Source organism: Triticum dicoccoides, chromosome 5A (genome assembly GCF_002162155.2).
Source record: "Triticum dicoccoides isolate Atlit2015 ecotype Zavitan chromosome 5A, WEW_v2.0, whole genome shotgun sequence".
NCBI lineage: Eukaryota > Viridiplantae > Streptophyta > Magnoliopsida > Poales > Poaceae > Triticum > Triticum dicoccoides.
The window spans coordinates 610,134,482-610,146,675 of NC_041388.1; the positions used below are offsets into that span (position 1 = coordinate 610,134,482).

General features: G+C 43.8%; 1 protein-coding gene and 3 non-coding genes across 4 annotated transcripts; all 4 read left to right on the top strand.

Annotated features, from left to right (window-relative positions):
• Window positions 1-35: 35 nt before the first annotated feature.
• LOC119298078 (signal recognition particle 54 kDa protein 2-like) lies at window positions 36-610 on the top strand. The gene is made up of 2 exons (XM_037575606.1): window positions 36-230; window positions 347-610. Exons 1-2 carry the CDS (start codon window positions 36-38, stop codon window positions 509-511), a joined length of 360 nt encoding a protein of 119 aa, XP_037431503.1. The 3' UTR covers window positions 512-610.
• A 10,426-nt stretch (window positions 611-11,036) lies between these two features.
• On the top strand, window positions 11,037-11,128 carry LOC119304486. The gene has a single exon (XR_005148303.1). It is a non-coding gene; the product is annotated as a small nucleolar RNA SNORD96 family (small nucleolar RNA).
• Window positions 11,129-11,635: 507 nt separating this feature from the next.
• On the top strand, window positions 11,636-11,720 carry LOC119304734. The gene has a single exon (XR_005148447.1). It is a non-coding gene; the product is annotated as a small nucleolar RNA U36a (small nucleolar RNA).
• Window positions 11,721-11,773: 53 nt separating this feature from the next.
• On the top strand, window positions 11,774-11,867 carry LOC119304517. Its single transcript, XR_005148332.1, has one exon. It is a non-coding gene; the product is annotated as a small nucleolar RNA Z223 (small nucleolar RNA).
• The last annotated feature ends 327 nt before the right edge of the window (window positions 11,868-12,194 follow it).

Here is a 12,194-nt window from a genome sequence, read left to right on the forward strand (position 1 = left end):
GGTGACGAGGCCAGACCCCCGAGGGCCCAGCCAAGATGGTGCTCGCGCAGCTGGGCAGGAGCATCTCCCGCGTGCTTGCGCAGATGGGCAATGCCACGGTGATCGACGAGAAGGTGCTCGGGGAGTGCCTCAACGAGATCTCCCCCGCGCTCCTGCAGTCTGACGTCCGGAAGATCGTCAACCTCGAGACCCTCGCCGCCGGCACCAACAAGCGGCGCATCATACAGCAGGTCCTGCCCGCTCCACCTCCCTCAATTCATTTCCTGCGCTATTCGATCGAGGGACGCACGTGCCAGGGGGGACTGGTCGGTTGGAGGCTGATGCCCTTGTGTTTTTCCTGCTGCAGGCCGTCTTCACGGAGCTCTGCAACATGCTAGATCCAGGGAAGCCGGTCTTCACCCCCAAGAAGGGCAAGCCCAATGTCGTCATGTTCGTCGGATTGCAGGGCCAGTCTGACTCACCAACCAACCTCGCCTGCTTGCTCTGTTTATTGTTCTACACCTATTACTGAATGTATATATGTACCACTCTGTGTGTAGCATTTTTCTAACTGTACAATAGCACTCACTCCTCTACTGTCACATAATAGATTAGCCTTGAATTCATCTAGTTTGGATCAAAATAGAACCATTGATTAATACTAGATGATTGTTACTGTAAATTTGGTTATAGATTTCTTTGAACTAGTTTGATTCCCTGCTGATCTACATCTTTTACTTACTCACATGCTTGACTGAATTTGCTACTGCTGTTACTCTAGTGGTGAATGAGATAGGCATTATATTGCTTGTTTCATTGCTTCCACAAATTAAAACTCAGTAATCTTGTTAACTGCTACCGCTGTCATGAACCACACATCTGAGATGAACTTGACATTGATTTGCTCGTGTGTCAAGTATGGATAGACTTTGCTATTCACCAGTATTCAGGCGGTTGAAGTGTGCGTGTTGTTGTGGCTGTTAGGATGTCGTTGGGTTGTTATCACTAGTACTAGTCCTATCAAATTGCATGTGAGTAGTTCATTACCATGCTATCCAGGGGATATTCATTTATGTGCCTGTGAATTCATTCTTGGTGTGTATGTATGTATATGTGCTAGCAACATGAGTAGGAATTAGCATCATGCTCGGCCTGGATGGATTGCATGCATACATGCATCATGCTCGGCCTGGATGGATTACATGCTCTGAAGGAAATATGCCCTAGAGGCAATAATAAAGTTATTATTTATTTCCTTATAATCATGATAAATGTTTATTATTCATGCTAGAATTGTATTAACCGGAAACATAATACATGTGTGAATACATAGACAAACAAAGTGTCACTAGTATGCCTCTACTTGACTAGCTCGTTAATCAAAGATGGTTATGTTTCCTAACCATGAACAATGAGTTGTTATTTGATTAATGAGGTCACATCATTAGTTGAATGATCTGATTGACATGACCCATTCCATTAGCTTAGCACCCGATCGTTTAGTATGTTGCTACTGCTTTCTTCATGACTTATACATGTTCCTATAACTATGAGATTATGCAACTCCCGTTTGCCGGAGGAACACTTTGGGTGCTACCAAACGTCACAACGTTACTGGGTGATTATAAAGGAGCATTACAGGTGTCTCCAAAGGTAGATGTTGGGTTGGCGTATTTCGAGATTAGGATTTGTCACTCCGATTGTTGGAGAGGTATCTCTGGGCCCTCTCGGTAATACACATCACATAAGCCTTGCAAGCATTACAACTAATATGTTAGTTGTGAGATGATGTATTACAGAACGAGTAAAGAGACTTGCCGGTAACGAGATTGAACTAGGTATTGGATACCGACGATCAAATCTCGGGCAATTAACATACCGATGACAAAGGGAACAACGTATGTTGTTATGCGGTTTGACCGATAAAGATCTTCGTAGAATATGTAGGAGCCAATATGGGCATCCAGGTCCCGCTATTGGTTATTGACCGGAGACATGTCTCGGTCATGACTACATTGTTCTCGAACCCGTAGGGTCCGCACGCTTAAGGTTACGATGACAGTTATATTATGAGTTTATGCATTTTAATGTACTTAAGGTTGTTCGGAGTCCCGGATGTGATCAAGGACATGACGAGGAGTCTCGAAATGGTCGAGACGTAAAGATTGATATATTGGAAGCCTATGTTTGGACATCGGAAGTGTTCCGGGTGAAATCGGGATTTTACCGGAGTACCGGGAGGGTTACCGGAACCCCCCGGGAGCTATATGGGCCATAGTGGGACTTAGTGGAAAAGAGAAGGGGCTGCCCTAGATGGGCTGCGCGCCTCCCCCTTCCCCTAGTCCTATTAGGACTAGGAGAGGTGGCCGGCCCCTCCTCCTCTTTTCCCCTCCGAGGAATCCTAGTTGGACTAGGATTGGAGGGGGAATCCTACTCCCAGAGGGAGTAGGACTCTCCTGCGCCCTCCTCCTTGGCCGGCCAGCCCTCCCCCTTGGCTCCTTTATATACGGAGGCAGGGGACACCTCTAGACACACAAGTTGATCCACGTGATCTATTCCTTAGCCGTGTGCGGTGCCCCCTGCCACCATATTCCTCGATAATACTGTAGTGGAGTTTAGGCGAAGCCCTGCTGCTGTAGTTCATCAAGATCGTCACCACGCCATCGTGCTGACGGAACTCTTCCCCGACACTTTGCTGGATCGGAGTCCGGGGATCGTCATCAAGCTGAACGTGTGCTCGAACTCGGAGGTGCCGTAGTTTCGGTGCTTGATCGGTTGGATCGTGAAGACGTACGACTACTTCCTCTACGTCGTGTCAGCGCTTCCGCAGTCGGTCTGTGTTGGGTACGTAGACAACATTCTCCCGTCTCGTTGCTATGCATCACATGATCTTGCGTGTGCGTAGGAAATTTTTTGAAATTACTACGTTCCCCAACAGTGGCATCTGAGCCTAGGTTATTTATGTTGATGTTATATGCACGAGTAGAACACAAGTGAGTTGTGGGCGATATAAGTCATACTGCCTACCAGCATGTCATACTTTGGTTCGGCGGCATTGTTGGACGAGACAACCCGGACCAACATTACGCGTACGCTTACGCGAGACCGGTTCCCTCGACGTGCTTTGCACATAGATGGCTTGCGGGCGACTGTCTCTCCAACTTTAGTTGAACCAAGTATGGCTACGCCCGGTCCTTGCAAAGGTTAAAACGGAGTCTATTTGACAAACTATCGTTGTGGTTTTGATGCGTAGGTGAGATTGGTTCTTACTTAAGCCCGTAGCAGCCACGTAAAACATGCAACAACAAAGTAGAGGACGTCTAACTTGTTTTTGCAGGGCATGCTGTGATGTGATATGGTCAAGGCATGATGCTGAATTCTATTGTATGAGATGATCATGTTTTGTAACCGAGTTATCGGCAACTGGCAGGAGCCATATGGTTGTCGCTTTGTTGTATGTAATGCAATCGCGATGTAATGCTTTACTTTATTAATAAGCGGTAGTGATAGTCATGGAAGCATAAGATTGGCGAGACGACAACGATGCTACGATGGAGATCAAGGTGTCGCGCCGGTGACGATGGTGATCATAACGGTGCTTCGGAGATGGAGATCACAAGCACAAGATGATGATGGCCATATCATATCACTTATATTGATTGCATGTGATGTTTATCCTTTTATGCATCTTATCTTGCTTTGATTGATGATAGCATTATAAGATGATCTCTCACTAAATTATCAAGAAGTGTTCTCCCTGAGTATGCACCGTTGCCAAAGTTCGTCGTGCCCAGACACCACGTGATGATCGGGTGTGATAAGCTCTACGTCCATCTACAACGGGTGCTAGCCAGTTTTGCACAAGCAGAATACTCAGGTTAAACTTGACGAGCCTAGCATATGCAGATATGGCCTCGGAACACGGAGACCGAAAGGTCGAGCGTGAATCATATAGTAGATATGATCAACATAAACGATGTTCACCATTGAAAACTACTCCATCTCACGTGATGATCGGTTATGGTTTAGTTGATTTGGATCACGTAATCACTTAGAAGATTAGAGGGATGTCTATCTAAGTGGGAGTTCTTAAGTAATATGATTAATTGAACTTAAATTTATCATGAACTTAGTACCTGATAGTATCTTGCTTGTTTATGTTGATTGTAGATAGATGGCTCGTGCTGTTGTTCCGTTGAATTTTAATGCGTTCCTTGAGAAAGCAAAGTTGAAAGATGATGGTAGCAATTACACGGACTGGGTCCGTAACTTGAGGATTATCCTCATTGCTGCACAGAAGAATTACGTCCTGGAAGCACCGCTGGGTGCCAGGCCTGCTGCTGGAGCAACACCAGATGTTATGAATGTTTGGCAGAGCAAAGCTGATGACTACTCGATAGTTCAGTGTGCCATGCTTTACGGCTTAGAATCGGGACTTCAACGACGTTTTCAACGTCATGGAGCATATGAGATGTTCCAGGAGTTGAAGTTAATATTTCAAGCAAATGCCCGGATTGAGAGATATGAAGTCTCCAATAAGTTCTATAGCTGCAAGATGGAGGAGAATAGTTCTGTCAGTGAGCATATAGTCAAAATATCTGGGTATAATAATCACTTGATTCAATTGGGAGTTAATCTTCCGGACGATTGCGTCATTGACAGAATTCTCCAATCACTGCCACCAAGCTACAAGAGCTTCGTGATGAACTATAATATGCAAGGGATGAACAAGACTATTCCCGAGCTCTTCGCAATGCTGAAAGCTGCGGAGGTAGAAATCAAGAAGGAGCATCAAGTGTTGATGGTTAACAAGACCACTAGTTTCAAGAAAAAGGGCAAAGGGAAGAAGAAGGGGAACTTCAAGAAGAACGGCAAGCAAGTTGCTGCTCAAGAGAAGAAACCCAAGTCTGGACCTAAGCCTGAAACTGAGTGCTTCTACTGCAAGCAGACTGGTCACTGGAAGCGGAACTGCCCTAAGTATTTGGCGGATAAGAAGGATGGCAAGGTGAACAAAGGTATATGTGATATACATGTTATTGATGTGTACCTTACTAGAGCTCGCAGTAGCACCTGGGTATTTGATACTGGTTCTGTTGCTAATATTTGCAACTCGAAACAGGGACTACGGAATAAGCGGGCACTGGCAAAGGACGAGGTGACGATGCGCGTGGGAAACGGTTCCAAAGTCGATGTGATCGCGGTCGGCACGCTACCTCTACATCTACCTTCGGGACTAATATTAGACCTAAATAATTGTTATTTGGTGCCAACGTTGAGCATGAACATTATATCTGGATCTTGTTTAATGCGAGACGGTTATTCATTTAAATCAGAGAATAATGGTTGTTCTATTTATATGAGTAATATCTTTTATGGTCATGCACCCTTGAAAAGTGGTCTATTCTTATTGAATCTCGATAGTAGTAATACACATATTCATAATGTTGAAGCCAAAAGATGCAGAGTTGATAATGAAAGTGCAACTTATTTGTGGCACTGTCGTTTAGGTCATATCGGTATAAAGCGCATGAATAAACTCCATACTGATGGACTTTTGGAACCACTTGATTATTAATCACTTGGTACTTGCGAACCGTGCCTCATTGGCAAGATGACTAAAACACCGTTCTCCGGTACTATGGAGAGAGCAACAGATTTGTTGGAAATCATACATACTGATGTATGTGGTCCGATGAATATTGAGGCTCGTGGCGGATATCGTTATTTTCTCACCTTCACAGATGATTTAAGCAGATATGGATATATCTACTTAATGAAACATAAGTCTGAAACATTTGAAAAGTTCAAAGAATTTCAGAGTGAAGTTGAAAAGCATCGTAACAAGAAAATAAAGTTTCTACGATCTGATCGTGGAGGAGAATATTTGAGTTACGAGTTTGGTGTACATTTGAAAAATTGTGGAATAGTTTCGCAACTCACGCCACCTGGAACACCACAGCGTAATGGTGTGTCCGAACGTCGTAATCGTACTTTACTAGATATGGTGCGATCTATGATGTCTCTTACAGATTTACCGCTATCGTTTTGGGGTTATGCTCTAGAGACGGCCGCATTCACGTTAAATAGGGCACCATAGAAATCCGTTGAGACGACGCCTTATGAACTGTGGTTTGGCAAGAAACCAAAGTTGTCGTTTCTTAAAGTTTGGGGCTGCGATGCTTATGTGAAAAAGCTTCAACCTGATAAGATCAAACCCAAATCGGAGAAATGTGTCTTCATAGGATACCCAAAGGAAACTGTTGGGTACACCTTCTATCACAGATCCGAAGGCAAGACATTCGTTGCCAAGAATGGATCCTTTCTAGAGAAGGAGTTTCTCTCGAAAGAAGTGAGTGGGAGGAAAGTAGAACTTGATGAGGTAACTGTACCTGCTCCCTTACTGGAAAGTAGTACATCACAGAAAACTGTTTCAGTGACACCTACACCAGTTAGTGAGGAAGCCAATGATAATGATCATGAAACTTCAGATCAAGATACTGCTGAACCTCGTAGATCAACCAGAGTAAGATCCGCACCAGAGTGGTACGGTAATCCTGTTCTGGAAGTCATGCTACTAGATCATGATGAACCTACGAACTATGAAGAAGCGATGGTGAGCCCAGATTCCGCAAAGTGGCTTGAAGCCATGAAATCTAAGATGGGATCCATGTATGAGAACAAAGTATGGACTTTGGTTGACTTGCCCGATGATCGGCAAGCAATTGAGAATAAATGGATCTTTAAGAAGAAGACTGACGCTGATGGTAATGTTACTGTCTACAAAGCTCGACTTGTCGCAAAAGGTTTTCGGCAAGTTCAAGGGATTGACTACGATGAGACCTTCTCACCCGTAGCGATGCTTAAGTCCGTACGAATCATGTTAGCGATTGCCGCATTTTATGATTATGAAATTTGGCAGATGGATGTCAAAACTGCATTCCTGAATGGATTTCTGGAAGAAGAGTTGTATATGATGCAACCGGAAGGTTTTGTCGATCCAAAGGGAGCTAACAAAGTGTGCAAGCTCCAGCGATCCATTTATGGACTGGTGCAAGCCTCTCGGAGTTGGAATAAATGTTTTGATAGTGTGATCGAAGCATTTGGTTTTATACAGACTTTCGGAGAAGCCTGTATTTACAAGAAAGTGAGTGGGAGCTCTGTAGCATTTCTGATATTATATGTGGATGACATATTGCTGATTGGAAATGATATAGAATTTCTGGATAGCGTAAAGGGATACTTGAATAAAAGTTTTTCAATGAAAGACCTCGGTGAAGCTGCTTATATATTAGGCATTAAGATCTATAGAGATAGATCAAGACGCTTAATTGGACTTTCACAAAGCACATACCTTGACAAGATTTTGAAGAAGTTCAAAATGGATCAAGCAAAGAAAGGATTCTTGCCTGTGTTACAAGGTGTGAAGTTGAGTAAGGCTCAATGCCCGACCACTGCAGAAGGTAGAGAGAACATGAAAGATGTTCCCTATGCATCAGCCATAGGATCTATCATGTATGCAATGCTGTGTACCAGACCTGATGTGTGCCTTGCTATAAGTTTAGCAGGGAGGTACCAAAGTAATCCAGGAGTGGATCACTGGACAGCGGTCAAGAACATCCTGAAATACCTGAAAAGGACTAAGGATATGTTTCTCGTATATGGAAGTGACAAAGAGCTCACCGTAAAAGGTTACGTTGATGCAAGCTTTGACACTGATCCGGACGATTCTAAATCGCAAACCGGATACGTGTTGACATTAAACGGTGGAGCTGTCAGTTGGTGCAGTTCTAAACAAAGCGTCGTAGCGGGATCTACATGTGAAGCGGAGTACATAGCTGCTTCGGAAGCAGCGAACGAAGGAGTCTGGATGAAGGAGTTCATATCCGATCTAGGTGTTATACCTAATGCATCGGGTCCAATGAAAATCTTTTGTGACAATACTGGTGCAATTGCCTTGGCAAAGGAATCCAGATTTCACAAAAGGACCAAACACATCAAGAGACGCTTCAACTCCATCCGGGATCTAGTCCAGGTGGGAGACATAGAGATTTGCAAGATACATACGGATCTGAATGTTGCAGACCCGTTGACTAAGCCTCTTCCACGAGCAAAACATGATCAGCACCAAGGCTCCATGGGTGTCAGAATCATTACAGTGTAATCTAGATTATTGACTCTAGTGCAAGTGGGAGACTGAAGGAAATATGCCCTAGAGGCAATAATAAAGTTATTATTTATTTCCTTATAATCATGATAAATGTTTATTATTCATGCTAGAATTGTATTAACCGGAAACATAATACATGTGTGAATACATAGACAAACAAAGTGTCACTAGTATGCCTCTACTTGACTAGCTCGTTAATCAAAGATGGTTATGTTTCCTAACCATGAACAATGAGTTGTTATTTGATTAACGAGGTCACATCATTAGTTGAATGATCTGATTGACATGACCCATTCCATTAGCTTAGCACCCGATCGTTTAGTATGTTGCTACTGCTTTCTTCATGACTTATACATGTTCCTATAACTATGAGATTATGCAACTCCCGTTTGCCGGAGGAACACTTTGGGTGCTACCAAACGTCACAACGTTACTGGGTGATTATAAAGGAGCATTACAGGTGTCTCCAAAGGTAGATGTTGGGTTGGCGTATTTCGAGATTAGGATTTGTCACTCCGATTGTCGGAGAGGTATCTCTGGGCCCTCTCGGTAATACACATCACATAAGCCTTGCAAGCATTACAACTAATATGTTAGTTGTGAGATGATGTATTACGGAACGAGTAAAGAGACTTGCCGGTAACGAGATTGAACTAGGTATTGGATACCGACGATCAAATCTCGGGCAATTAACATACCGATGACAAAGGGAACAACGTATGTTGTTATGCGGTCTGACCGATAAAGATCTTCGTAGAATATGTAGGAGCCAATATGGGCATCCAGGTCCCGCTATTGGTTATTGACCGGAGACATGTCTCGGTCATGACTACATTGTTCTCGAACCCGTAGGGTCCGCACGCTTAAGGTTACGATGACAGTTATATTATGAGTTTATGCATTTTGATGTACCAAAGGTTGTTCGGAGTCCCGGATGTGATCAAGGACATGACAAGGAGTCTCGAAATGGTCGAGACGTAAAGATTGATATATTGGAAGCCTATGTTTGACATCGGAAGTGTTCCGGGTGAAATCTGGATTTTACCGGAGTACCGGGAGGGTTACCGGAACCCCCCGGGAGCTATATGGGCCATAGTGGGCCTTAGTGGAAAAGAGAAGGGGCTGCCCTAGATGGGCTGCGCGCCTCCCCCTTCCCCTAGTCCTATTAGGACTAGGAGAGGTGGCCGGCCCCCTCCTCCTCTTTTCCCCTCCGAGGAATCCTAGTTGGACTAGGATTGGAGGGGGAATCCTACTCCCAGAGGGAGTAGGACTCTCCTGCGCCCTCCTCCTTGGCCGGCCAGCCCTCCCCCTTGGCTCCTTTATATACGGAGGCAGGGGACACCTCTAGACACACAAGTTGATCCACGTGATCTATTCCTTAGCCGTGTGCGGTGCCCCCTGCCACCATATTCCTCGATAATACTGTAGCGGAGTTTAGGCGAAGCCCTGCTGCTGTAGTTCATCAAGATCGTCACCACGCAGTCGTGCTGACGGAACTCTTCCCCGACACTTTGCTGGATCGGAGTCCGGGGATCGTCATCGAGCTGAACGTGTGCTCGAACTCGGAGGTGCCGTAGTTTCAGTGCTTGATCGGTTGGATCGTGAAGACGTACGACTACTTCCTCTACGTCGTGTCAGCGCTTCCGCAGTCGGTCTGCGTTGGGTATGTAGACAACATTCTCCCATCTCGTTGCTATGCATCACATGATCTTGCGTGTGCATAGGAATTTTTTTGAAATTACTACGTTCCCCAACATGCTCATAGTGTCACTCATATCACGCTACACTGGCTAGGCTTCTACCGGCTGTTCCGATGCCGTGCTACGCTGGTTGGGCTTCTCTGGACTGGTAAAAAAAATTAAGAGAACGATCATTGGCATGGAGAGATCGATCCTTCCGTGTGATCCGTTCGGTTAAAGAATGGGATCCATCGGGGTAGTACATATTGGTGATGTAGTTTTACTTGCTGTGTATGCTTGCTTAGTTGTTCATCGGGCCGCTCTCTTGTATCGTTTGAGTGCGCCAACTAGTTCGACCAGCCTCTCTATGATTTATTCTGATAGCTTATGGAGTCCTTCTATCTAAATTTGTGAAAAATTCGACCCAACAAAAAAATGTTAATCAGTCCTCTCTCTCAAAGTTGAGTTTGGGCTGCTGCATATGAATGATTTTTTTCGCAGTTTGACTTTGAGGATGTTGTTGCTGCTAAAGTAGCAACAACAACAATCACGCTTTGGTTCCCCAAAATTCAGATGGCACTTGCATCTCTACATACACACACATATGAATATGCACCTCGGTTTGGCTCAGTTTGCATGTTTACATTTGCTTTAACTTTGACTGAAACTATCTTAGTGACACTTGCATCAATGGTGTGTTCTGCCCTTATAGATGTCCTTGGAGAAGATGGCCATTGGAGTGTAGGGGAGGAACAACCTTGTCCTGCTCGAGGAGGAGGAGGACCACCCGAGCTCGACGACGACACGGCAACAGGTAGCACTCGCCTCTCTCCCAAGGTGAAGGTCTGATCCGCCTGTTTAGATGGTCTGCTCTTGACTTATGCATGTGAGGGGAGAAGAAAGTCAATTGGACTGAATTATATTTGCATGTGAGGGGAGCGATCCTTTTGGTAGATGTAGAGTATAGATTCACAAAATTCACCACATGAGCGTACTACCTATATCCAAATTTTGGATACCACTTGCATGCTTGAAAAGATGATTTGATTGAATGCTTGAAAAGATGAGTCGCTAAAGTGAATGATGTGAGGGATGTTCTCACGTATTACTATTATTGTCGTTCCTTTTCTGTCTTCTTTTGTCAGATTTTGTTTTTTGTAGTAATTTAAGTTCTGTTTTGTAGACCTATTTGTTTGTGTTACTGTTCTATTTGTCCGGTGATGAAAAACCTGTTAATCATACCATCTTTCGGGACTGATTGGTCGTAGTGCGCCCATGCTGTCATTCTGCAATTCTGAGGACAAATTAAACAGCTTGACTGTAATTTTTTTTAATACTTTCGAACTTACATGCCATCTATTTTTTAGTTTTTTATTCTGTTGTTTACTATGTATAGAATATGGCTGGACAATGATGAAAACCGAATAAAACACCATCTTTTTGGACACCTAATGACTGGACAAATATGTTCATATTTTTTAAGTTGCTTTGATCTTTGTTGATAATTTTTTGGTCTAAAATATTTCTCTATGAAGAGAGTACAAGCAGACGGGCGGTCTGAACTGATGCCATGTTGATATGTGTGCATCATCTGTGCTACCCTTGTGGTTGGCATCTGAGAGAAAAAAATTGTGCACTTTGTTCTTCTCATAAGTTACATTTTTTAAATTCTTCTGCTTTTTGTCATGTTTGCACTTAGCTTCTATTATCCCTCTTTGTTGCACTTGGTCTAAGGGGGATGTAGTGGGCGCGGATAGAGAAATGGTTTACTTGCCAACCCTTTGCAGCGTTTGCCATTTCTTTGGATTAGTGGCAGTGATTTGAACCTTACCCGTGCTTCTGATAAATTCATGAAGGACAAGGGAAAACATGGTTGAATTTCTTAATATGAGACAAAAAGAGACAGTCTCATTATTGTCATTCTTTTAGATTCATGTGTTCTGTTTGACCATGACTGTGATGATAAACACTTTCAACAAACATGCCAGTTCTGCTTCTGAAAATTCATGACTGAAAAACCTGTTATACAAGATCTGTTTAGTACTCATGTATTATGGTCGTGGCTTATTTAGTATGTGCTTGCTGTGCCTTGTGTATTGGTGCCTAATTAGCTTTTGTTAGGGGATAATCTACTGGTTATAGCAAGATTTTACTCTTGTGCCGTGGAATAGATGGTTCATGTGTACTGCGATGTACTAGTTGAGCTCTGTTGGCTGTACTAGTTGAGCTCTGCTCCTTCTAACTCATATCGATTTTGCTCCTGCTGCTGTACAAGTGATGCTTGTGTGACTGTTGATGGACAGGAACTAGCAAACTTTGTTGTTTTGCAACTGAATGAACGCAACTTCAGTTTGTATGTCACCCAGCTT

Bases quoted from the DNA above. Each gene is read 5' to 3' on its own strand.
- LOC119298078 (XM_037575606.1), top strand. From the start codon at position 36: ATGGTGCTCGCGCAGCTGGGCAGGAGCATCTCCCGCGTGCTTGCGCAG. The intron at 231-346 runs GTCCTGCCCGCT...TTCCTGCTGCAG, and splicing joins AGCGGCGCATCATACAGCAG to GCCGTCTTCACGGAGCTCTG.